The sequence below is a fragment of the Tenrec ecaudatus genome, chromosome 5 (genome assembly GCF_050624435.1).
Source record: "Tenrec ecaudatus isolate mTenEca1 chromosome 5, mTenEca1.hap1, whole genome shotgun sequence".
NCBI classification, from domain to species: Eukaryota; Metazoa; Chordata; class Mammalia; order Afrosoricida; family Tenrecidae; genus Tenrec; species Tenrec ecaudatus.
The window spans coordinates 139,252,518-139,277,657 of NC_134534.1; the positions used below are offsets into that span (position 1 = coordinate 139,252,518).

The 25,140-nt window shown below is 42.3% G+C and overlaps 1 protein-coding gene across 1 annotated transcript in view; it reads left to right on the forward strand.

Moving 5' to 3' along the window:
* The window catches only part of LOC142449269 (cadherin-related family member 3-like), a 93,842-nt gene that overhangs the window by 49,530 nt on the left and 19,172 nt on the right, over positions 1–25,140 (forward strand). Inside the window, exons 6-12 of the mRNA XM_075550884.1 lie at positions 287–394; positions 1,375–1,526; positions 3,870–4,047; positions 6,509–6,671; positions 13,349–13,411; positions 15,486–15,588; positions 23,153–23,251. Of these exons, the coding sequence (XP_075406999.1) occupies positions 287–394; positions 1,375–1,526; positions 3,870–4,047; positions 6,509–6,671; positions 13,349–13,411; positions 15,486–15,588; positions 23,153–23,251 (866 nt within the window). The remainder of the gene's footprint in view (positions 1–286; positions 395–1,374; positions 1,527–3,869; positions 4,048–6,508; positions 6,672–13,348; positions 13,412–15,485; positions 15,589–23,152; positions 23,252–25,140) is intronic.

Here is a 25,140-nt window from a genome sequence, read left to right on the forward strand (position 1 = left end):
GGTGGAGACAACCCCCTTTATTCCTAATTTTCCTATCAGTTATGGGGATTAACAGATCTTTCTGTGTTCTTGCCTATGCTTTCAACTACTTGGATCAATGATGGCTAATTTGGCTCTTAAAGTGTCAGTCATTTCCCACTGTTAAAATAACCAGTTTGCCTGGCCTTTTAACTATGTAAATCAATTGTTTTGAGCCGACCAGTTAAATCCAAATCGATTCTACTTCTGAGAGAAACTGTTAGTTATTGGGAAATATTAGCTGTCTTTCCTGTGATTGTGCTTGCAGTTTTTCACTGGTCATGAAAGCGCTTGACCCTGGAGGACTTTTTGCTGTTGGAAATGTCAAGGTTTTCCTCATCAACGTCAACAGTAAGGACCCCATTCTCACCTGCAGGTAAGGACATAAAACATGAAGCATCCTGTGTTAACTTGACCTTGCAAATTCAATATGGAAATAATGTCTCTGACATTCATGAGCAAAATTTCCATTACAATGGATTTCCCCCTTCTTTTTCTGTGAAGCAGGGAAATAATAAGTAAAGTGTAAACAACTGCTGAAGATTCCAAATAAAAAAGTGTGCTTAAAAAAGTGAAAGAAAAATTATTTAAAAGTGTAAAATTTGTTGAAATCAGAATAAAATAAGGTGTTATACTATTGCTATATATATTATTCAATTTATTCTTAATATATGACATGTTTCATTGTCTCTCATTAACCTTAAAGAAAGTTGTGATTAAAATTATATACGTAAAAAACACCCCAAACAATATGGGATCTATATAAACTTTCTGAGGACCAGCAATTTTAAGGAGCTGGATTTTATAGGTAAGAACAAAGCTGTTAAGAATACAGTCTCTAGAGTCTGTTTAACTTGAGGTCAAATGATCTCTCAGCTGATTGTTACCTCTGCAACTTACTTAATTTTCTAAAACCTCAATTTCACAACTGTAAATGGGTACAAAATTGTGCCTATTCCTTACTCCCTAGTGATATGATGAGGAATACATGAGAGAGTACATAGAATGGTCTTAGTTTTGTGTTCAAACTGTGCTAAGTACTCAATAACTCACTGCCATGAGTTGATTCAGAATCACAGTGACCCTATAAGGAGAACTGCTCCTGTGGGTTTCTCAGGCTATAAATCTTGACGGTAGTGGAAAGCCTCCTTTTTCTCCTATGGTGTGGCTGTTGGATTTGAACTGCTGATCTTGAGGTCAGGAACCCAAAATGTAACCCACTACGTGAGTAGGGCTCCTCCATCACCAGGGAGGGCAGAAAAGACTATACATCTAACAAATGCCACTCTATCTTTTTTTATTTTAAACAAGTTTACTCAGTATGAACACTACTGCTTTGAGTTTTACCTTGGTAAGCTCAACTCTACACAATAAAGTTGACATTACCCTGGATGAAGAAATTCCAATTGGGAAAACAATCGGCCAATGCCAGGCAACGGATGAAGATAACTTGGGAGAACTAACCTTTGAATTAGATCCAGGAAGTGTTTATTTCACAGTTGATAAAGGTAGGTTGAGAATTGTTCTAAGCAAATTATATTTCTTAGCATACGCTATTGTCATCATCTGTTATTTGTATTTCCTTCGCAAGACTGAACTTCCTGAAGACGGTGCGTCTTCAGGCTAAAGCTATTGGGTAGCAAATGGTATCCTTGTATCTTTCCATCTGTCTCCCCTCAGATCTTATCATTTTAGTTTAGCTGGCAGGAATTCATTTCTTTGCTTGAGGATTTATTTGGCGTCTGATGCCTGCTCCATACTGTCTTCATTTCAATCATCTCTCCCTCAGAGCATGTTACAAATGTTGAAGAAATATTGCCTCCCAGAAACACCTATCCCCACTCAGGCTCCCAACTCTTGCCTGTAAGAAGTTGAATACTCTAGCTCTTTGCCCCTGGGACAATTTTGAAAGTGTGTTCTACTCTGGTTCTAGTGTTCCCCAGTGGGGTTCTTCTCCACTTTCCCACAGTGGCGATCTCCTTGATCTTAAACTTCTAATTGGCATCTTTTCCTTCCTTGCCTTACTTCTTGGGAGTCGCAGGAGCCGCATCCAGGACTTGCCCTGGTCACCACCCACACAGCCTACTTGCCCTGAGATCCTCATCAAACGTCTGCGTCTATGGCAGCTGGAAAGATCCCAGCTCAGAAAGGAAGCATTCTCTCCCATCTGCAGGATGGCACAGATCTCTCTACTGGGCATCTGCTCTCACACTTACCTTTCGCAGCTCCTGCACAGAACCGTTAGGTCACATTGGATCATAGCCCTTCCCTGGGTAGAACTCTCCAGTGATTTCCCTTTGCACTTGGAATGCAATCCAGACTTCTTACCTCACCCATGGATCTTGTTTTCTCTGGTCCTTGTCTCACTCCTTCCAATCGTATCCTGCCTTTATTAAACATCTAGGCCTCCTGCATCAGGATCTCTGCTTTTGCATTTTTCAGAGCGTAGCCATTGTATAGTACCAGTTATTTTTATCACCCAAATTAATTTTTGTTAATATCACATCTATTTGCAATTATTATTATTTATTTTAGTAAATCATTTATTTGGGGACTCTTATAGCTCTTATAACAATCCATACATCAATTGTATAAAGCACATTTGTACATATGTTGCCATCATCATTTTCAAAATACTTTCTTTCTACTTGAACCCTTGGTATCAGCTCCTCTTTTTTCCCTTCCTTCCCCCACCTTCCCACCCTTGTGAATCCTTGATAATTTACAAGTTTTTAAAATTTTCATATTTGACATCATCCACTGTCTCCCTTCACCCTTGTTTCTATTGTTGGTCTCCCCTGTGGGGAGGGTGTTGTACTTAAATCATTGTGATCTGTTCCCCCTTTCTTTTTCCTTCTCCCACCTTCCCCCACCCTCATGGTATCATTACTCTCATTATTGGTCCTGAGGGTTTATCTGTCCTGGATTCTGTGTGTTCAGAGCTCTTATCTGTACCAGTGTACATACTGTGATCTAGCCAGATTTGTAAGATAGAACTGGAGTCATGATAGTGGTGGGGTGGGGGGCAGGGAGGAAGCATTAAAGAACTAGAGGAATGTTGTGCGTTTCATTGGTGCTATACTGCACCCTGGTTGGCTCATCCCTGCCTTGTGACCCTTCTGTGAGCAGATATCCAATTGTTCTGAGCCCCCTTGTTCATATCAAAATGATTGTTTGTTTTGGGTCTTCTGATGCCTGATACCTGATCCCGTCTACACCTTGTGATCGCACGGGTGGTGTGCTTCTTTCATGTGGGCTTTATTACTTCCCTGCTAGATGGCTGCTTGTTTAACTTCAAGTCTTTATCTTTTTTTTTGGAAAAAAAATTCTGACCCTTTCTTAGTGTTTGTCTCTCAGCCCTTATTGTTGCATAGATAGAACTCAGCTCGTGACCCATGGCTGGCACTCAGAATGTATTTGTTGAATGAACGGGTAGGTAGATTGGTAAGGGGAAGCATAATGAGTCATAAGCTTATTGCGATTCTTTATAATGTTTTCCGTAATGGTAATCAACTCTTGTTCCGCATACTTCAATTTCTCTTGTCCCATTTGTCCTTCATGGCCTGAAATCAAGACTTCCTCTTCTGGAACATTTTATCTGTTCTCCTAACATAAATACATTTCAATTTTTGCTATCAGCTGATATAGCATAATGAATGATTATATTTTGGTTATATTTATATATTTATAAACAATCACCTATGCATAGCTATATTTTGAACCAGTTTATTAATTCTAATGCATGGGACATAATTTATATGTTATCTTTTCTATTGCCACCTGCATAAAAAGCCCACCTTGAAAATGCTTACCTGGACCCCAGTGCAGCGGACTGTGTTGTGTTGTTCCAGAGCATGGGACTGTGATCACCACTGCCCGCCTGGATGTGGAGAGAGCAGGCTTTGTGAGCATTCAGTCCTTTTCCATCAGGGCCTGTGACCAAGACCGGAGGTGTGCAGCCATTCCAGTGACTGCCTATATCCATGGTATCAATGACAATGCTCCATTCTGTGATCAATATCTGATCAGGTAAGCTGAGAAAAGGTGGGCAGAGGCAAGAATTCAGAGTGAGCAAGAGCAGAGGCATTGCTATACTTAGTGGATCATCAAAGTGACTCTCGTTTGTTCAGCCAGATGTCCTAGCTCTCCTTAGTGCAGGACTGCATTTTACTGGCCATTTTATGGTTGCATTTGAGATAGAGTTGGCAGATTCAGTAAGGGAAACTTTGACACCGCAGGGGAAAGTGCTGAGCTGTCTTGCTCAGAATGACCTGTTGGGCCTCTTTATGCCTGAAAGCTGGTCTTCTAGCTCTGACAGTAAGTGGTTCAGAAGTTGAGTTTTGGGGCCGCATATCTGGCTTAGAGTCCTGGTTCCATCATTTAGTAGCTTTGTGATCTTCACTAACCGACTTAAGTCCTTTGAGCTCAATTTCTTCATTCATAAAATGGTCTAACAATAGCACTTATCACAGTGTGGTTATGAGGAATAAGTGGGATACTTTATTTAATAGTCTGAGCACATGATCCAAACTTTGAAAATGTTAGTTATTACAGGTACATAACCCCTTATCTGAAATCCTTGGTACTTAATACTTTTCAGAGCAAAGACTATTTCGGTATTAGAAACACAGTATGGTTGTGTATGTGGGAGTCGCGGTGGTTCAGTGGTAGAATTCTGTTTCCATGTAGCAGTCTTGGGTTTGATTCCTAGCTAGTGCATCTTATATGTGGCTGCCATCCGTCTGGAAGTGGAGGCGTGTGTGTTGAACCGTCTTCCCTGGAGGCTGCAGACTGAAACAGACTAATGGGGTGGCACAAAGTATTAAATGTTTGACTATTAAAGGAACAGCTGGCAGTTCTGAAACCACCTCAGAAGATCTAGGGATGTGCTTTTGAAAAAACTCACAGCCTGGAAAACTGGTGACATTTCTCCTCTGTACACACAGGGCGACCAAAAGTGGGAATCAGATCAATAGCAACAGAGGAAAAAAAATACATGGGACTGTATTTTTGTTCATAACATATATTGTGTAATATTTCTAGTAGGGACTGGTAGTATTTCAATCATGGAAATTTTGAAGTAGGTCAAACCCATATGAATATTCACATTAAGAGGGACAAATGAAGATCTTATACTTTAGTTGAAGTTATGTTGCCCAAAACTTCAGTTTCAGACAGGATCTGATGTCAAAAAAGTTATGAGAAGAATTTGAGGTTCAGGAATTGGATACAGGATTGTGGGTTTTATTGTCTACATGGCTACATCTGAATCTAATATCTGAAGCTCAGTCTCCAACCCTATATTATGTCACTGTCTATGCCTTTTCTTACCCTGGTCTCTCAATTATAAACAGGAACTGCCCAGGGTCTCCCAAACTTTAGTCCCGGTTACAACAAATGAGATAAAGCAAAAATACATATGGATTGTTGAATGTAAAACTGATGATCTGCCCTATAAACATTCACCCCATTCACAATGAAAAGTGTTTGAAAAATCCATAAAACCTAGAGTCATTGCTACCAAGTCCTTTCTGACTCATAGCCTCACCATGGGATAGTGTAGAACTGCCCCACAGGGTTTCCATTTTTGTCATATTTATGGAAATAAACAGCCACATCTTTCTCTTGTAGAGAAGCTGGTGGGTTTGAACCTCCAAAGTTTTGGTTAGTGGCCAAGTGCTTAACCATTTCATCCCCAGAGCTCTTTCAAATGCTTAGAATTCGTTTAGTAAAGGGCCCTGTATGCATTCAGGGAGTGTTATCCATCACCACCATCATCATCAACATCCTCATCATCACCACCCCAAGTGTGTCATAGTTAACGAAATCCATATGCAGTAACCCTGTGCTATTTAGTCTGTGGAATATTTTATGTGCTCATTTTACTCTACGGAGATTGTATCTTGTTGAGGCAATAAGATGAATGCATATAAAACAGTAATAAAAGTGTAAAATGCAACTTTACCTTAAGTCCTATTTGCTGTGGTTTGTTTGTTGAGAGGAAGTACATCAGAAGTTGCAATAGTAAGATGAGCGTCCTGAGGAGCGAGTAGGAGTTAAATGTTGAGCAGGAAGAGGTATATAAATGGATTAATATAGAGAGGTATAAATAAGTCTCCCATGACTATTGGACAGAAGAACTGTCCATGTTGACCACCATACCTAGATACTCCATGTTGGAACAATTCCAGAAAAGTCTCTGTTCCCATTCAAGCCCTTCTTCAGTGAAATGATGCATCTGATAAATTTCTTCCTTTAAATAAATACCTAGCTGAATGCTCCCCATAAATGAGAAAAACCATTCCAATATCATAGCACCTTCCAGGAAATGGCTTCCCAGATGGTGCTACGAAGCGGATTTATCTGCCTCAGGAAAAATTAGGTTTCTATACACGTGTATTATCCCAGCTAGTGGATATTTATAGGGAAAGCATAGCATTCTAAAGGAATATTCTTCTAAAGTGCTTTTTCTTCTTAAAAATTAAAACAGATATAAAGGCAAAGAGGTGATTGCAAAAGATGTAGTAGTTGCAAGACTCTCGTGCCATGACGTCGATGAGCCTCCTGATATACTCCATTATGCTCCAAGCTCAGGGCCGATTGGGTCTGGACAACTTTTTGAGCAGGTGCCAAATGCTGCACATCTCATTCAGGTGAGCACCAGTTACTGTATTTTCTGGACTTTCCCCATTTTACGGCCACATTTGAGACAGTGTTGATGGATCTTGGAAGGGGAGCATTGACACAGCAGAGAAGAGTTTTGAGCTGTCTTGCTAGAAGGTATTTGAGCAAATCCTTCATTGCCTTATTGCCAACCTTCATTTCCTACTCTTTATAATGAGTGCATGATAATTTATTCCATATTTAGCGAGGGAAATAACTTAGTGGCTATAAAGCATTGTGAATTCCTTAGAGGAAAGTCTGCATGATGATAATACAGAAGAGGTTGATCAGCAACTCTTCTCTCCATCCTCTTTTAGAAATCCTGCCTGTTTACTAGTAGAGGATAGACACAATACATTTATTTATTTATTTCATCCCCACATGGGATTTTGCCTTGGAAGAAATCATCCTTCTAACTCCACATTTCAGTAGATCTTTGTTTAAAAACAATAATCTTCTGGCATGATTCTTCTTTTTTTTTTAATCAAAAACTTTTATTGGCAGCTCTTAGATCTCTTATCACAATCCATGCATTCATCCATTGTGTCAAGCACCTTTGTACATATGTTGCCACCATCATTTTCAAGGCATTTTCTTCTACTTGAGCCCTTGGTCTCAGCTCCTCATTCTTTCTCCCTCCCTCATGAACCCTTCATAAGTTATAGATTATTATTTTCATATCTCACATCATCCTCTGTCACCCGTCACCCACTTTTCTGTTGTTCATCCCTCTGGGAGGGGTTATATGTTGATCCTTGTGATCGAGTGCCCCTTTCTCTTCCACCTTACCCTTATCCTCCTGGTATCTCTTCTCATTGTTGGTCCTGGGGGGGTTATTTATCCTGGATTCCTGGTGTTAAGGGCTCTTATCTGTAGCAGTGTGCATGCTCTGGTCTAATCTGATTTGTAAGGTAGAATTGAGGTCATGATAGTGGGGGGGGGGAAGGTAGCATTAAAGTACTAGAGGAAAGTTGTATATTTCATTGGTTCTATACTGGGGGCTGACTGGCTCATCTCTTTCTTGAGACCCTTATGTGAAGAGATGTCCAATTGTCTACAGATGGGCTTTGGGTCTCCACTCCTCCCCCACCCCCATCCTCCATTCACATTGGTATGATTTTGTTCTAGGTCTTAGATGCCTGATCCCTGATCCCATTGACACCTCATGATCACACAGGCTGGTGTGCTTCTTTCATGTGAGCTTTACTGCTTCTCAGCTAAAAGGCCTCTTGTTTATCTTCAAGTCTTTAAGACTCCAGACACTCTATCTGGGCACCATCAACTTTCTTCACCACATTTTCTTGTGTACCCATTTTGGCTTCAACAATCATGTCGGGATCCACACAATGCTGAATTATTAGAACAAAGTGTTCTTCTTTTGAGGGAGTACTTGAGTTGAGGCCCAGTGACCATCTACTACCCTAATTCTTAACAAATAGATATGAGTACATAGATCTATTTCCCTCATGTTATATAAAAATATATTTACATATGTACATACCTGTATTTAGACATCTATAAATGTTTTTTTTACCTTCTGGTTCTTTCCTCTATTTCCTTTTACTTTCCTCTTATCCTACCATCATGCTCGGCCTTCATTTGGGTTTAGTAATTTCTCACTGTTAGATTGCCCTTGATTAAGCCCCTTGAGGCATTTTACGCCCTTCTCTCCATTGATTTTAGTTCACTTGTTATTCCCTTGTCCCTGGGTTGGTTCCCCACCACCTTCCTTTCTCCCACCCCCCCTTCTCCCATGTCCCCCTGGAACCCTCAGTTCCATTACTTTTGTCTCCAAATTGTTTATCCTGCCTATCATATCTAGATAGACATGCAGAAACATTAATAAGAACAAACACCAGGCAAAGCCAAACAAAATAACAAAGGAAGACAAAATCAACAAAACAACAAAAACAATAACAACAACAAAAAGAAAGCCTATGACAAAAAAAGGAAAACCTATAAACAGTTCCAGGTCTGTTTGTTGACCTTTAGGCGTGTTTTCTAGTCAAGTCTGCTGGGGTGCCATGCTCTATCTCCAAAGTCTACTTTTGGTATTCCCCAGGGACTTCATTGCTTTGCTCTCCTTGCTGCTCTGTTGCATACCCTTGGTGTACCCCAAGTGTGATGGGGTCAGATTGGGAACAATCTGTGGAGTGCCCCAGTGTGATGGGGTCAGATTGGGAACAATTCCCACACTGTGTCTCCAGTATTGTCCCCTGTAGTGCTATTGTTCAGTGAAGGACATTGTGTCTTGTGGAGTGGCCAGCCTTATGGTCCTCTCTGTGCATTGTCTGCTCTGAGCAGGACCTCTCTATTGGTTCCCTGCTCCAGGGCGGTATGTTGTATTCATGTCTTGGTGCAGTGGGTTGAAGCCTGATCTCTATCTCCCTCTCCTGTGGAGATATAAACAATACCCTCCCCTGGGATGGGTTAGTGCCCTGCTCCTCCCCACCACCCATATCTTTTTTTTTCCTCTTTCTTTCCCCCTCCTATTTAACTGGCTGCTGTTTGTATCCCTGGATTGGGTTTGGTCCCTGTCATGGTACCTGGATCTCATGCCAAGGATAAATGTATATAATAGCTTTTCCCCTATGCCCCATTTTTTAAGCTTACCTCAGTTGACTCATGTTGTACTTGTGCTTTTTTGCTTGGCTTACTTTGCTTAGTAACATTTCCTCCAGTTCTTTCCATGTGGCAATGTGCTTCACACATTCATTACTGCTTTTTAGGGATGTGTAGTACTCCATTGTATGTATGTGCCACAGTTTTTTGATCCATTCGTCCCTTGATGGAAATTTGGGTTATTTCTAACTCCTTGCAATTGTAAACTGTGCTGTGATGAACATTAGAGCACAGATTTCTGGCCATAGTTTGTTTCTTGCCTCTTCTGGGGATATGTCTAGGAGGCTGTAAGTAAGGTGACCAGATTTTAACATCGGTAAAGTGGGAAACCATTGATAAAACTCATATCCTGGCAAAATAGCCACATGGCAGCCGAAAACCGTATACCCTAGCTTGTCATGCATTCTTTCCAAAATCAGGACTCTTTAAAAATGCCGTGGGATGCAGGACACATTGTGAAAAATCGGGACTGTCCCGCCAAAAGCAGGATGTCTGGTCACCTAGACTATAGGTCATGTGGTAGCTTGATTTCCATGTGTTTTAGATATCGCCAAGTCAATTTCCATAATGGCTGTACATACCTACAAGTCCACCAACAGTGGATGACAGTTCCTATCTCACCACAGCCCCTCTAACACCTGTTGCTTTCTGATTTTTTGAATTGGGCTATCTTTGAGGGTGTTAGGTGATTTCTCATAGTTGTTTTAATTTGCATTTCTCTTATGGCTAATGATCGGGAACATTGTATTATATGTTTACTGGCCTCTGCCTTTTAATGACTGTAATGTTAGTACATCCATCTGTGTACTCTGTGATGTCATCTTGTACCTTTTGTTTTGTACCTATCTTATCAGGTTGTGTTGTTTGTGTGTATGTGGGTAATTCTTGCTTTCTTTCCACCATTGAGCTAATGCTACCTTGGGGTATGTTTCCTCTTTGTTGCCCTCTCGGTGGAGTCATTGTATGTGTTCGTCTCCTATTTGCGCTCAGTGAGTGTTGATCTTCTGCCCATATTGGGTTGGGAAGAATCTTTTGTAGGGTTGGGTTTCTTATAATGTATTCTTTGAGTTTTTCATTATCTGGGAAGACTCTTACTTCTCCATCTATCTTATTAGATAATTTGGCTGGATATAGTATTCTTGGGTTTGTGTTATTTTGCTTCAAATTTTGGAATATGTTACTCCTCCACTCCCTCCTCTTCTTCATCATGTCCACTGATAGGTCTGAACATATTCTTATTTGGGTACCTTGATAAGTAACTATTTGTTTTTCCTTTGCTTCTTTTATGATTTTCTCTTTTCCTCATAGTTGGATAATTTAACTATTATGTTCCTAGGGTGACTTCTTTTGCAATTCAGTCTGGTTGGTGTTCTTTTGGCCTCCTGAATGATAGCCTGATTTTCATTTATTAAGCTGGGGAAGTTTTTCTTTAAGAATTTCATCGTGATTTTTGCCGTTGACTTCTTTGTTGTGTCTTGTTCCAGTAGTCTAATTATTCTAATATTGTTCTTATTCATAGCATCAGACATGGCGCTCAGGTTTTCTTCAGCTGCTCTGCTCGTGTTTTTTGACTAGTTTCTGTTTGTTGAAGTCTTTCTGGTTATCCTCTAGGTCACAGGTGCGATTCTCTATCTCCTCAAGACTGTTGGTAAATTCTGTTAATTTGCTACTGAATTTTTTTGTTATTTCATCCCGTAGGCCTTGTATTTCCCTTTGGTGTGTGGCCTTTATCGTCTCTATCATTTTACCCTTTTTCTGTATTGCTTCCTTCATATCCTGTATGACTCCAAGCATCATTCTGAAGATTTTTCTGTGGCAGGTCAATGTCTTCTTTTTCTATGCATGCTGTTAGGTTAATGGCATTTCCTGGCATTGTCTTCAGTTTCTCCTGTTTTTTTCGCTAAGGCAGTTGAGGCTGGTTGCTGTTTACATGTTGTTTTAGAGGAGCCTGGTGCAATCTTCCAGAGAGTCGAAGAACACTTGGCTCTCTCTTTGGGAGTCTCCTATGAGTGCTTCTTCAAACTACCTGCAGCTAGCTGCACTGGGGGTCAGGCTACCACTTTATGTTCCTGCGGTTTCACCCTTACCCTAGCCAACCAGTATTCTGTTGTTTGGAATGTGAGTTGGATACTCCTCTCACAGTACACTGGTTGGGTGGTTGTGGGCCCATGAAGATGGCACTTCACTAGCTGATCTTCCAGGAAGCTGTGGTGGTGTGGCCCATGGGGCTTGGAGCTCCTTGGATGGCGTGTTGAGGGTTCCTGCTGCAACAGGAATGCGTGGAGGCTGGGTGGCATACTTTCTTTGGTGGAGAGGACCATGGATGGCAGGCAGATTTACCTTAGTCAGAGAGATTGCTGTGGAGGTTGGGCGGATGTTCCTGTAGTGGTGTAAAGCACCACAAACGGCAGGTAGGAGTTCCCCCTGTCACTTGTAGAGCCTTGGGGTATAGGTGGGAGTTACCCCAGCCATTTGAAGGGGAGATCCCCCAGCCATTTGGTGTACATGGGTGATTTCCCCAGATACTTGTAAAGCCAATGAGTAAAGGTGGGAGCTGCCCCAACTGGGAGTCGGAGTTTCCCTAGGTGGAGGGGAATGGCCTGAAGGCTGGTAGTGGTGTGTGAAAGGAAAGAGAGGGGGAAGAGGAGAAAAGTAAAGAAAGGAGAAAACAAAGACAAGAATAAAACTAAAACAAACTAACACACCTAAGATAAAGCATACACAAAAAAAGAGAGAAAGAAAACAGCAAAAAAGAAAAATTGAGCCTACTGAGCCTGTGGTGGGAAAGAGAAAAGAGACTGAAGAAGCAGAAAAAAGAAAAAGGGAAAGAAAAAGACAACAAAATAAGAAAAAATAAATAAATAAAGAGATAGCCGAACCCAGTGCTGTTCCATGTACAGCACTTCCTCATGTCATGTGTGGCACTGCCACAGGGGGCACGCTGGCACTCTTCTCACTCGCTGGGTGGAATTGCCGTAGGCAGAGGGTAGGGAGCTCAAAGGCAACAGTGGCATGTGGAAGGAAAGAGAAGGAGAGAAGGAGAAATAAATAACTAGAAAGAAAGAAAGAGAAAGAAGAAAAACAAAACAAAATACAACTGAGCCCTCTGAGACTGGCTGTGGTGGGAAAGAGAGAAGGGAGAGAGACGAAAGAGAAGAAAAAGAACAAAAGGAAGGAGTGAGCTGAGCCCTGATCGCCTGACCTTGGGAGTGGAGGGGTTCAAACCCTGCCTCAAGGTGTTGGGGTGGTGTGCCCACTTTGGTGTAGGGTCCCACAGATGCTGGGCGGAATCATCCTGGTAGGCCAGATCTCAGCGGAGACCAGGCATTGGTGACTGCAGTGGTGTGGAGCTCTGGAGATGACTGGCGTGGCTGCCTTGTGTAGTTCGCAGCACTGCAGCCGGCGGGAGGAAGGCAAGGGATCCCCCAGCCACCAGAAGGACTGTAAGGGACAGGCAGGATTTCCCCAGCTGTGTGTAGGACCACTGAGGGTGGACAGTGGCTCCCCACACTGAGTTTGCTGAGTTGCTCTAGTTTGTGTTGAGACTGTTGATGTCCCAGTAGCTCAGAGAAGTTTTTTTTTTTTTTTTCTGTCCTGGCCAACTGGAATTGGATTAAATCAGCCCCCTGGGTATATAGGCTGTCCTTTAGGCTTTGTGGAGCTGTTCTGAGACTGATGTTTGCCTCAGAGGCTCTTTGTTATGTAGAAAGCCTCTGAGCTATGCTCTGTATCTAACTTCTGGCATTCCTTAGCTCGGGCCACCTTGCTATGTTGATGCAAACTAAAGGAGGTGTTCTGCAGGTTATCTTGGAGTTAAACAATGTGCCTGGGATTTGAAACTTTTACCAAGAAAATATTTTTTTCTCCATTTCATATTGGGCTATGGGGTGCCCTGATTTCGGGGCTGTCACTCTGACCCCCAGGGGAGGAGATCTAGCTTACCAGAGAGGTTTTCTTCTCTTGGTCAACTGGAACTGAATTGGCCCCTACCCCACCCCTCTATCAGCTACCCATTTGTGCTCTGCCAAACTTTGATCTGACACAGGTGATTATCCACATGTCTTTTCAATTGCTGCAAATCTATGGCTACCGCGCCAACCCCCAGACTGTGAGTGCAAGGCAGCCAACAGCACCAGGGACGCTGGTGTTGGGTCCTGTGATCAGCTTTTAGAGGCTCCTCTCGAGTCTGGGATCACAACCAGGTTTAGAGAGCAGCCTGGGCAATCACCACTCTCTGTGGGACTAGGATACCTGGAGGGGCTGAGTCCGGAGGAGGAGCCTGCAAGCCCAGCACAATGAACCAAGAGCATCTCAGTGCATTCTCAGTTCGCTTTGTGAGTGAAAAACAAACAAACAAACAAACTGGTCAGGACCAGACCCTAGTACCCTGATTCTAATTTTAGTACTCAGCCTCCTAGTCTTATTCTCCTTACCCCTTAATTTTCTGCTCTGGCAGCCGGAGCTCCGGGCTGGCGGGTAAATCTACCTGGATGCCATCTTCCCTCTCTCCAAACAATTGGCATCCTTATTCTTTACTCCAAACATCAGTAAAGACTTCATTATAGTGAGATTATATGGCTGAGGAAGCTATTTAAAAAAATCATTTTATTGGGGTTATTACAGCTCTACTAACAATCCAGACACCCAATGTTACCATCATTCTTTTCAAAACACTTGCTCTCTACTTGAGACATTGGCATCAGCTCCTCATTTTTCACACCCCCACCCCCATGAACCCTTGATAAATCATTATTTTCCTGTCTTACACCATCCATTGTCTCCCTTCACCCACATTTCTGTTGTTCATCTCCCTTGGGGGAGGAAGGCAGTTATACGTTGATCCTTGTGATCAGTTCCCCCTTTCTCCTCCTACCTTCCCCCTACCTTCATGATATTGCTACTCCCATTATTGTTCCTGAGGGGTTTATCTGTCCTGGATTCCGTGTGTCCAGAGCTCTTATCTGTACCAGTGTACATGCTTTGGTCTAGCCGGATTTGCAAGATAGAATTGGGGTCATGACAGTGTGTGTGCATGGGGGCACTGAAGCACTAGAAGAATGTTGTCTGCATTGTCGGTGCTATATTGCACCTTGGCTGCTTCATCCCTGCCTTGTGACTCTTCTGTGAGGGGATGTCCTGTTGTCTATTTTTGAATCTTCTCTTTGTTCCTAATCTCAATACTTTTTGATAAATTCCAGACAGCAAGTTGAATTTTCATATGTGCTGTGGAATTTGGAAGCTTGAGTACTGAGCTGAGGTTTCCTGAGCATCCTCTTTCTTTCTTTCTTTCAATAAAACATTTTATTGGGGGCTTGTACACCTCTTATAACAATGCATACTAAACCAAAAAAAATTTTTAAGCAGAATTTGGAAAATGATGGCGATTTTGTAAACCTGTTGCTAACTAACTCTTGGGCCTTCAGATATGAATTACTCTCTCTGCTCATCACCCACCTGAAATTAGTTTCTTCATTTTCATTGCTGGCTCGTATAAACTTTCCATTACGATCACTAGTGGCTTAGCTCTCCCTGCAATGAATTCCTAAGAGGAATTCTAGTTTCCCTGTCAAAGTAGAAAACAAATTCTATGTTACCTGTGAAAGCATTAGATTCTCTTGTGGCTGTCTATATAAATGTTGGCCTTTCTCATTTGTTTGTCACCTTTACAAATAATTCTGTGTGGTTCACTATTGTACTATTGGTTCACTATTGTCAGACTTGGTGATTAGAAAGTGTTTAATATACTTTAATGAAAGGTTGGATGATTAAGCATTTAAAATATGCAATAGTTTTGGATATTTACATAATACCCAAACACCCGGGTAGTTGGTATTGCTCAACTCTAGTGACTAATAACTGGGATCTATTGAAATGTTAACCAATTAGCATTATGTTCAAGTCTATGCTATGAGATCTTGTTTACAGCCATAGCCCCAGTGACCAACAGTTCCTGGGGCCTGATTAGTACTGAATAAATATTTTTAAAGTGAAAACTGATTTGTCATAAGAAGCCACATGCACACACATACGCAGACACACACACTCAATCTCTGGTGTATTTTGATGCCGTCTTATGAATTAAAATATCCAGACACTTCTAGATGTTCTAGAATGCTTTATTACTTAAAGTATGTACATTTTTAAAGAAGTATGTATTCTTTCCTGAAATAATGTTTTATAAGGTGGCCAGAGATTTGGATTATGAAAATCCAGAGATGGTTTCAGCTGGGCATATCTATGTAATGATGGTTTCGGTATTTGATGACTTACATCCTTCCCATACAGGTAAGCTTGATACAATGTTTCCAGCATCACTGCGTGTCCTTTCTTTAGGCTGTTCACTTGAGCTTTCCTTTTCCTTTTTAATGTAAAGATTCTCTGTATCTGGGGGAATTTCACTGGCTGTCAAAGGAGGAAGAGGAGAATTAGATTGACACTGGAAGCTATCATCAGATCTGAGAGGAAGACAGGTCCATCTCCTTAGTCTTTTTCCTCAAGCCTTTTTATTAGTAGCTCATCCAGACGGCATACAATTCCATAGTTCAGTCATACCAAGCAGTGTTGTACAATTTCTATGAAAATGAGTTTCAAAATATTTTTTTTTCTTGAACTCCTTGATATCAGCCCCAAAATTCACTGGTGAGTTCATGCCTACTTAGCAACTTGGGGCAGAGTAGAACTGACCTATATGGCCCCAAGGCTGTAATCTCTATGGAAGCTGACTGCCTCACCTTTCTCCCATGGAATCATGGTGGGTTGGAACAGCTGAACTTTTTGGTTAGCATGTCCTCAAACATAACACAATTCATGAAAATAGCTTTGACTAGAGGCTCTTGGAGCTAGAAGTAGCAGCAGATGTGTTGATCCCAACCTGCATGCTTGACATTTGAGGTCTCTGTTTTATAATGCCAAGGATCTCTTATTTAGGAAGACCAAATAAGGTATTGCTCAATAAGCAGCCCAAATAAGTAATTGGATCACTTTAGTTTTTATTTTATTGGATTAGTTTACAAGACATTAGAGAACCATGATTTAAGGAAACTATAAGATGCTTGCCTAATTCTATATCTCACTCACTCCCTTCCTGAAGGTACAGAAAGAGGTTCTCCCTCTCTGCCATTTACTCTCCTCAAAAGATCCCACTATTTTGGGTCAGTCTGTGTAGTATGGGCTCTTGGCACCATGAGACTAAGTTAAGGCTGACTGCACAGTCAGAAGGCAGGTGGCATTTTTTGGGTCAACAGTTTTGGCTTTCTTATTATAACACCCCCCCCCCCCCGACATCAGAAGACCACAAACAAACAAACACTCTGTTGAGAATGAGGGGGCTCAGAGCAGACTCCAAACCCATCTGTAGACAATGGGACATCCCTCCCTGAAGTGTCACAAGGAAGGGATGAGTCAACCAGGGTGCAGCATAGCACCAATGAAACACACAATATATACCTCTGGTTCCTTAAAGCTTCCTCACCCCCCACTATCATGACCCCTATCCTATCTTTCACTGCAGGCTAGGCCTGAGCATGTGCACAGGTACAGATAAGAGATAAGAGGGAGGGGAAAAAATGAGGAGCTGATACCAAGGGCTCAAGTAGAAAGCAAATGTTTTGAGAATGATGAGGGAAACAAATGTACAAAAGTGTTTGACACAATGGATGTATGTGTGGATTGTGATAAGAGTTGTACAAGCCCCTAATAAAATTATTTAATTATTAAAAAAAGATAAGAAACTTGTATGATCAGCATACTTTCAGACACTAAGTACTTTTTACTTATAATTACCTTAAAATAATTTTCCAAATGTTTATAATAAGCTATTTTTGTGTAGTCAAAATTAAAAGCTCATGGAATACAGGAACAGGAATGGGTGTAATGGTACCAGGAGAGTAGGGAGAAGTAGAGAGGAGGGAAGTAAGGGGGAACAGATCACAATGATCGACACATAACAGCTGCCCCCCTACCAGGAGGATGAACAACAGAAACCAGGGGGGGAAGGGCGACAGCAGTTGGTGTAAGATATGAAAATAATAATTCATAATATATCAAGAGGTCACGAGGGTGGGAGGGGGGGAGGGAAAAAAGAGGAGCTGATACCAAGGGCTCAAGAGAAAGTCAATGTTTAGAAAATAACAATGGCAACATAGGTACAAATATGCTTGATACAACTGATGTATGAATTGTTATGAGAGCTGTAAGAGTCCGCAATAATATAATATAAAAACAAAAATAAAACCCTGACACTCATTTAAATTGTGTGGTGTGAAGCTGGAACAGAGCACTTAGCTAGTGAGTGAGCTTAGCCTGCCTGCTCCCCTCTGCTTAGTGTTATACATATGAACATACACTCTAAATGTCACTTACACATTTAGCCACCTAGGACCATATATGAGCTGTACAGTTACCAGCTATAGAAGTGTTTGTGAAAACAGAGGCTCACAGAGGTTTCTAGAAGCATCTGTTGTGGCATGCTGTGCTATAAGTTAGGCTACTGACCAGAAGGTCAGTGGTTGGAACCGCCAGCTGGTTGCCAGGAGAAAGATGAGGCTTCCTGATCTTGTAAAGATTTAAAGCATCAGAACCTCAAAGCATCAGTTGTACCCTGTCCTGTGGGGTCACTGTGAATCAGAATCTTCTCAATGGCCATGAGTTTTGGCTGGGTCTCTTTTATATATGGGAAGCATGCCAATAAATGACCCGATAGGTCACTGGGTTTGAAGACAGCCAAGAAAACACGAGCTTGTGGATGGAGAATCATGTTCAGTTGTAGGTTTTCACTGCTCAGTGAAGGAGAGCCTAGAGAAGGGGTAGGCTTACTGTTCATCTCTGATTTATTGGTGGTGGTTTCCTGGATTATTGGGGAAAGAAGGATTTTGAGATTGCATCTGAGCAGCATATAAAGAGTGCCGGAGATCTAGATGGTCTGAAGGTTGATGGTCAGAGCAAAACCTACGGCAGCTCAGTCGAGTCTGACTCAGAGTGGCTCTAGAGGACAGAGTCGAACTGCTCCCTCCAGCTTCTGAGACGATGCATCTTTATAGGATCAGGCAGCCTCACCTTTCTTCTGTGGAGAAGCTAGTGGGTTTGATCTGCTAGCTTTTCTGTTAGCAATCCAACGCTTAATCTACAGGGCTACTGCGGTAGCTTGGAATGATGATATTCATCATATTTGCAATGGATGGGAGCTTAATGCCAAGATTTAAGCCATAGATCTTGAACTCTTTTAATTCTCTTTGACTTCCTGGGGTGAAGTCTACAAATGGTAGACAAAGTGACCCGACTATTGTGGACAGGTGATGTGCAAGGGATGGTTGCCAAGCATGATAGTATGCACGGAAAAGTGCTCGCTGAATGTTTTATGCAAAGGCCTATTATAAGTAGGCTTCAAAATGTTCGTGGGAAATTCCTCATACATAGCCCAGAAGATCTTTCATAAAGAGTGCCTTTTTTTTTTTAACAGCTCTTATCTTGATGGGCTAAAAACAAAGCCAGTCTCATTCTCACTGACTCTATGTGGACTCATAGTGACTTTATAGGACAGGGTAGAATGGTCCCTGTGAATTTCCAAATTTGTAACTCTTTATGAGAGTAGAAACCTCTGATGGAGTCACTGGTGGTTTTGAAGTGATCTTGCAGTTAATAGCCTAACTCATTACCATGATGCCACCTGGGCTCCTATAGATGGCCTAACTCATCCCGAAAGATCTACCCTTCAGATTGTAGCTTTTTCATAAAAATACGCAGAAATCAAATTCCCACAGTAATAAATCCATGGGCTCTCTGGTCCTAACAGCCCAACACATTCATAGAAAGTACTCATAGAGGAGACTCGTAATATGATTCAGTCTATTTTACAGGCCAGGTAATTAGCACAATTTTGAGTCTGTATGAATGCAATGAAAATCATGGTGTGGCACAACCGTAAACAGCACCTGCTCTGGCACCACGTCAGTGGAATTTATTGAAGGGAGATGAAGGCTTTCTCTAGAATCCCCTGTCTCTATACAACGGAGCTTCTTCACCTTTCTGGGGGCAGGTGTGTGTGTGTGTGGGGGGGGGTGGATGCTTTGGAGATTCTAATGAAGGTTGTAGACTTCAGAACTTTGCATATGGCCACCACCCCCCCAAGATGAAGAGTGCTCCAGACCCCAGGCGGTAGAGACTGCGGGCCCCAGCTTATGGCTTCTGGTTGCACCCACACAGCTCCGTTTTCCAGGGAGGCCCTGTGCAAGCAACCTTCAGAACACACACTGCAGGATCGTCCGCGAAGAGGAATCCTGTGGTGGACACATGTTAAGGGCCCACTGCATTCCTGTGAGTTCAGAGTACATATGACATGTTAGAACCCCTAAGATGTCTTACCATAAATAGACCTTTTTAAAACACCAGTCTTTTTCTTAAGCTGAGTATTTTGAAGACACATTGACTTCTCGATAAGGATGTCTCAGGGATGTTGACCAATGTAGCTTCATCGTCAACCTCCTCGCTTCGTGGCCCTTGTCAAAGAATTGGATTCTGCGACCCCCAGTGTTTTCATTAGTAAAATGGAGACTATAACATGTGTGTCTGGTAGAAAGAAGGAGCTCTGGTGGTGCAGTACTTAAGCACTCAAAAGGTGCCTGAGAATCGCAGAGCCCTCCCTACCCAGTGGCTCTAAGGGAAAATGACCTGGCTGTTTACTTCTGTAAAGATGACTGCCGAGAAAACTGGGCAGTTTCCCTTGGTCACATGGACTTGTTATGAGCTAAAAATCAAGTTGATGGTCCCTAACAACCAATGGTGCAGACACTGTCTACAGGAGAGCAAGTCTGTGCTTTGCAGAGTAAACAATTATCTTACATATATATATAAATGTACTTGTTAGCAAGTTATTTGCTTGTATGTGTGGACATCATATTTCTCTTTGATAGCTCTCTTTCTGTTGTGCTCATTTGAGCGTGCTGTTTTTAAAATATGGAATTCTTTGTTCCAACAAACCTCTGGTTGAGAGGAGCATAGTGTAATAACTGCTTTTTTGATTTTAACTTTTGTAGTTTGAAAGAAAGCTTTCTTGGACAGGAGCTCATTTTATGCATTCAATCCACACTGCCATGTAGGAGATTGGACTTGATGATATTTCTCTTTCAGAGAGGAGAATACTGGCTCCCAGAGAAGTCAGGTAGCTTAAGGCCACAGCATCTATTACCTCCCACCAACAGCTGTATTGACAAGTAACTTACATATATTATTCAATAGTCCAATCACTCAATCGTATCACAGAGAATTGTACAATCAGCCCCACATCAATCTTTAGAGGACTCCCACCAATAGTTAAATCACCTTTAAGATGAGTTATGCAATCAATCATAATCCAGTCTAGTGCGCCTCCCACCGCCCGTCTTCATTAGTTACTCCCGAAATGCCCTTTCCCCCCCAGTACCGCCCCCACTGCCCCGCTGTGTTCCCTCGATCCCCTGCATCCGTTATTCTCATTATACATCCACTCCTCCTGTGCTTCACAGCTGGGAGACCCAACAGCAAACAATACAAAACCGAATCACGTTAAGTTAGTAAGGGCACAACCATAATAGTATACAGACAAAAATACTAGTAATATGTAAGAAGAAAAAAACCCCCAACAATATTTTAAAAACCAGGGAGGAAATTTCTGTCATGGAACCAGTAAGAAATACTTGCACCCTGAACAAATCCACTTCGCGTCTGTAGGGTGGCCAACTGGCCAAGGGCTGAGTTGGCGCCAGCATAAGCAGGTTGACAAGGGCCTCTGCCTGGTGGCAAGGCCGAAGGAGACTCGCCTATGGCTAGAGGGGATCTGCCAGCGGCTCAGCCGGATCAGATACTCTGCGGATGGGTATGGGGCTCTCCCTACCCCCCGTAGCCCTCCACAAATTGGGTGTTCCTAATCATTGCTCTGCTGCTTCTCTCCACCATATTCAAGTTCTGTAATTGTCATCTTTGGATCACACAAGTTGGTATGGACTTAGTTAGGTGAACTTCTTCTGGGTGGACTTGGTTGATTCCTCCCTTAGATGGCTGCTTGTTTGAATACAAACCTTTAAGACCCCAGACACGGTCCTGGTTGATAGCTGGTCACCTTCTGCTTTCTTCACCATGCTTCGCTATCTTCAGTGATCATCTTCTTCAGTGATCATCTCATGACGGTGAGTCTCGAGCAGGACCAGGATAGAGAAATGGATTGTTCTTAAGTTGGGGCTAGGATACAGTGTGATCCCCAAATCCATTCCTGGACCTATCCTTTATGTATGGGTGTAGTTATTTATTAATTTAAATTACTTTGGTGGGAGACAATTCATATATCATATCGTTTCATAGCTCAATCATGTCAAACCCAACTTCACAATTTCTTTCATACTCACAGGTTATCCAAAGCATACTTCTCCTTCCTGGACTTGTTGACACCATCGCCCTCTTGTCTCCCTCACCCCGCTGTAAGCCCCCTCCTTCAAACCTTTGTTACATTTTCTTTCCCTTCAGGCTCAACATCCTTGGGTTTCATTTTCCAAAAACCAATAGAACAAATAACATAGCTTCAAGAGGGAGAGCCCCAGTGGTGACCCAGTTCTGAGATACATTCTGATGTGAATGTGCATAAGTAGACTAGCTGAATGCGGTCACAGGGTTGTTGGGATAATGTGTGTCTTAATACAGCATACCAGGTGTGGTTGTACCAAGCCCTTGTTTGTTTGCCAACCAACAGTACACCACTCTTGGTACAGATGTTTTCTTCTACGTCAGACAGCATGTGTTTTCTGGCTTAAGTCCTCAGTTTATAAGTGTGTCTGGGGTGGAGTACAGTTCACCCAGGGGAGTTCCCCTTTGGGATCTCACCACTGTAGACTTTGGAGCATGGTGTGCACACCAAAGGTCAAGATTCAATGTCCCAGTGTTCTGCGGCTCCTGGCATGGGTTTCTGGGTTACCCCCAGACACCCTGGGTCAGTTTTGCTCTCCTACTGCACCACAGGGTACAGGGTAAAGCCAAGCTTTGACATTAGTTTGCCGTGTTTCTTTCCATTCCAATGTGGAGTCTTGGTACATAGTGGGCTACGCATTGGACTGCTAACTGCAGGGTTCACTGTTCCAATCCACCAGCTGCTCCTCAGCAGAAAGTCTGCTCACATAAGGATTTACAGCCTCGGAAATGCCAGCGAGCAGTTCGATAGTTCCCTATGGAATCACTGTGAGTTGGAATCAACTTGATGGCAGTGGATTTAACTTTGGAGTTTGTTTTCTTTTTTGGTAAATTTCCATTCCACCTCCCAAGTTAGATATTAAAAGCCGAATGTAGAATGCTATATGCTGGGTTGAGAGTGACAGACACCCAGCAAATTCTTGAATGGAAGAGATTGTACTCATGAAGAACATAATGAGTTCTTTACATACAATATATAATTGCATATTTATATATGTGTGGTATATATGAGGGGGCTTCAAAAAGCTTGTGGAAAAATTGAGAGAGAATGAAAAATGTCCTTGAACTTTTTGAAGCTCCCTCACATACCAGTATTATCTAACATACACAAAACACTCTAGAAAGTGCTGTCTACCTGTGACGACATGATTCTGGGTAGCACTACGATTCTTTTGAGTTCCTTTAGAGCAGCGAGCACACAGTTTGGGAAAAGGCACCATGGGGGCACAGAGGATCCAGCTGTCGTTTCCCAGTCTTCTGAGCATGTCTGCACTGGGCTGCTAACAGAAGGACCACCAGCTGGAAAGCCCTAGCGGCTCCACCTGAGAAAGCTGAGGCTTCCTGTCCCTGTGAAGAGTGAGTTTGGGCAGGGACCAACTACAGGGACCTCAGCGTGGTTATTCTCTGTTCAATCTTACAGCAACTGTGACGGTCATTGTGGAGATTACTTCTACCAATGATTTCAGCCCTGTATTTAAACCTGCACACTACACATTCTCTGTTCCAGAAACCTCAGGAGGTAAGAAATCCTTTGCTTCGACTGTCTTGAGGTATGTGTACCCAGGAAACACCTACGAAATAGGAAAAGAGTGGACAATGGGGAAAAGGAGTGTACATTTGCAAAACCAAGCCTGGGAGGGAGCATCATGTGGCAAGGGAGGCCTGGGGGGCCAGCGACCTTCCTAGGACAGGTGTTTGTTGGTGATGCCTTCAGTGGTAATGCCTTCGAATGGCTGCCCCGAAGGGTCCTTTTGGAAGTTGGGGTCAGCGACAGAGCTACGATTCTTGTAAGAGGTGACTACAAATGGAACTATTCCAGCCCCCACCCCCCAATTCTCTACCTCCATGCACCTTAAGCCAACTTCTGCACCTCTTTGTAAAATAAACACACAACAATTTAAGTCCTGGTTTTGGAACAAAATTGGAATTGTGATAAAAGAGCCCTGCTCTTTTCCTATTGGCCTATGTTATTGTTTCCTAAGAACCAAAGAAAGCATTTTGAATAATTTCTTATTGATTGAACCTCCCAACAGTGAGTTCTTTCTTTCCTTCATATTTCCCCCCTTATCAAAAGTGAGCAGTAGTGAAATCTTCTAGCTCTAGAGAATTAAAGAGCATTGTGATGCAATTTTGCTGGGTGGCACTAGTGGCCAGGTGCTCATCTATTAACCTAAAGGTTGATGGTTTGAATACACGCAGAGGTAGCCTAAAATCAAAGCTGGTGTTCTAGCTCACCACTGTTGAAAGCACTGTGGCGCACACAGGTCTCTACTCAGACAAACACGAGGTCGCCAGGAGTCAGAATCATCTTGATGGCAACTCTTTTATTTTTTTAATACAAAACTTAAATTTGGATCATAAGGCTTAAACATCAACTTTAAGGGTCCTTGGGGGACCCATACCCTCCATCAGATTATCAAAGCAACTCCACCATGTCCAAAAGTTAATAGCAATCTGTCTAGGTTTTTAAACAGATGCTGGCATTTTAAAATAAGACCTTTTATTGTACAGAATCCAGATATTTCACATCAGTGTATCTTTCTAGAAAGATAAGCTATCCTGATATGGGATATATATATATATCTCCTGATATGAGACACACACACATCCCTAAATGTATTAAGCACTCGTCTAGTTTGTTGTTTTCCTTACAACATGATTAATTTCCTTCTTAATGGGTAAGAAACTGATTTAAGGTTGCCAGCCACTGTACTATCAATTCAGACACGCTGAACATGTCAACCTCTTTATTTTGCTGTGAGAAAATTGGGGCAGCACAGAGAAGTGGGTTTCCCGACAATCACCTCGCTAGTGAGTGACCGAGATGAAGAGGAAATGGACATCTCCAAATGCCTCGTTCAGTTCCCTGTTCAGGATCCCAGCTCACACTTCTGGGGTAGTCCACCTGAAGTCTTCAGAATCTGAAAACGAGATCCGAGAATTCAGGTACAGAGATAAATGGGTCACTGCGATGCACAAGAGTTTAGAAGACCTCTAGATCTTCAGAGGATAGCAGAAAGTTGGAGCAGGAAGTCAAATAGAACTGGATTTAAAATCTAGCCAAATAACCTTGGCAGCCACGTTACCACTATGTGCCTTGGAGTTTACTGTGTGAAATGGAGGTTACAGTAACTACTTCATAAAGTTGATATGCAGATTAGATGATAATGGTACATATGCTAACTCCAATAATCATGCCTATGGCACTATATAGTCTGATATTAGTAACAGAACTTTTATTGAGTGTCCACCATGTGGCATCAAGGAGCCCTGGTGGCATAGTGGGTTATGTATTTGGTTGCTGACCACAAGGCCAGCAGTTTGAAACCCCCAGCTGCTCCGTAGAGATGAGGCTTTCTACTCTCATAAAAATGTTGACTCTCAGAAACCCATAGGGGCAATTCTACT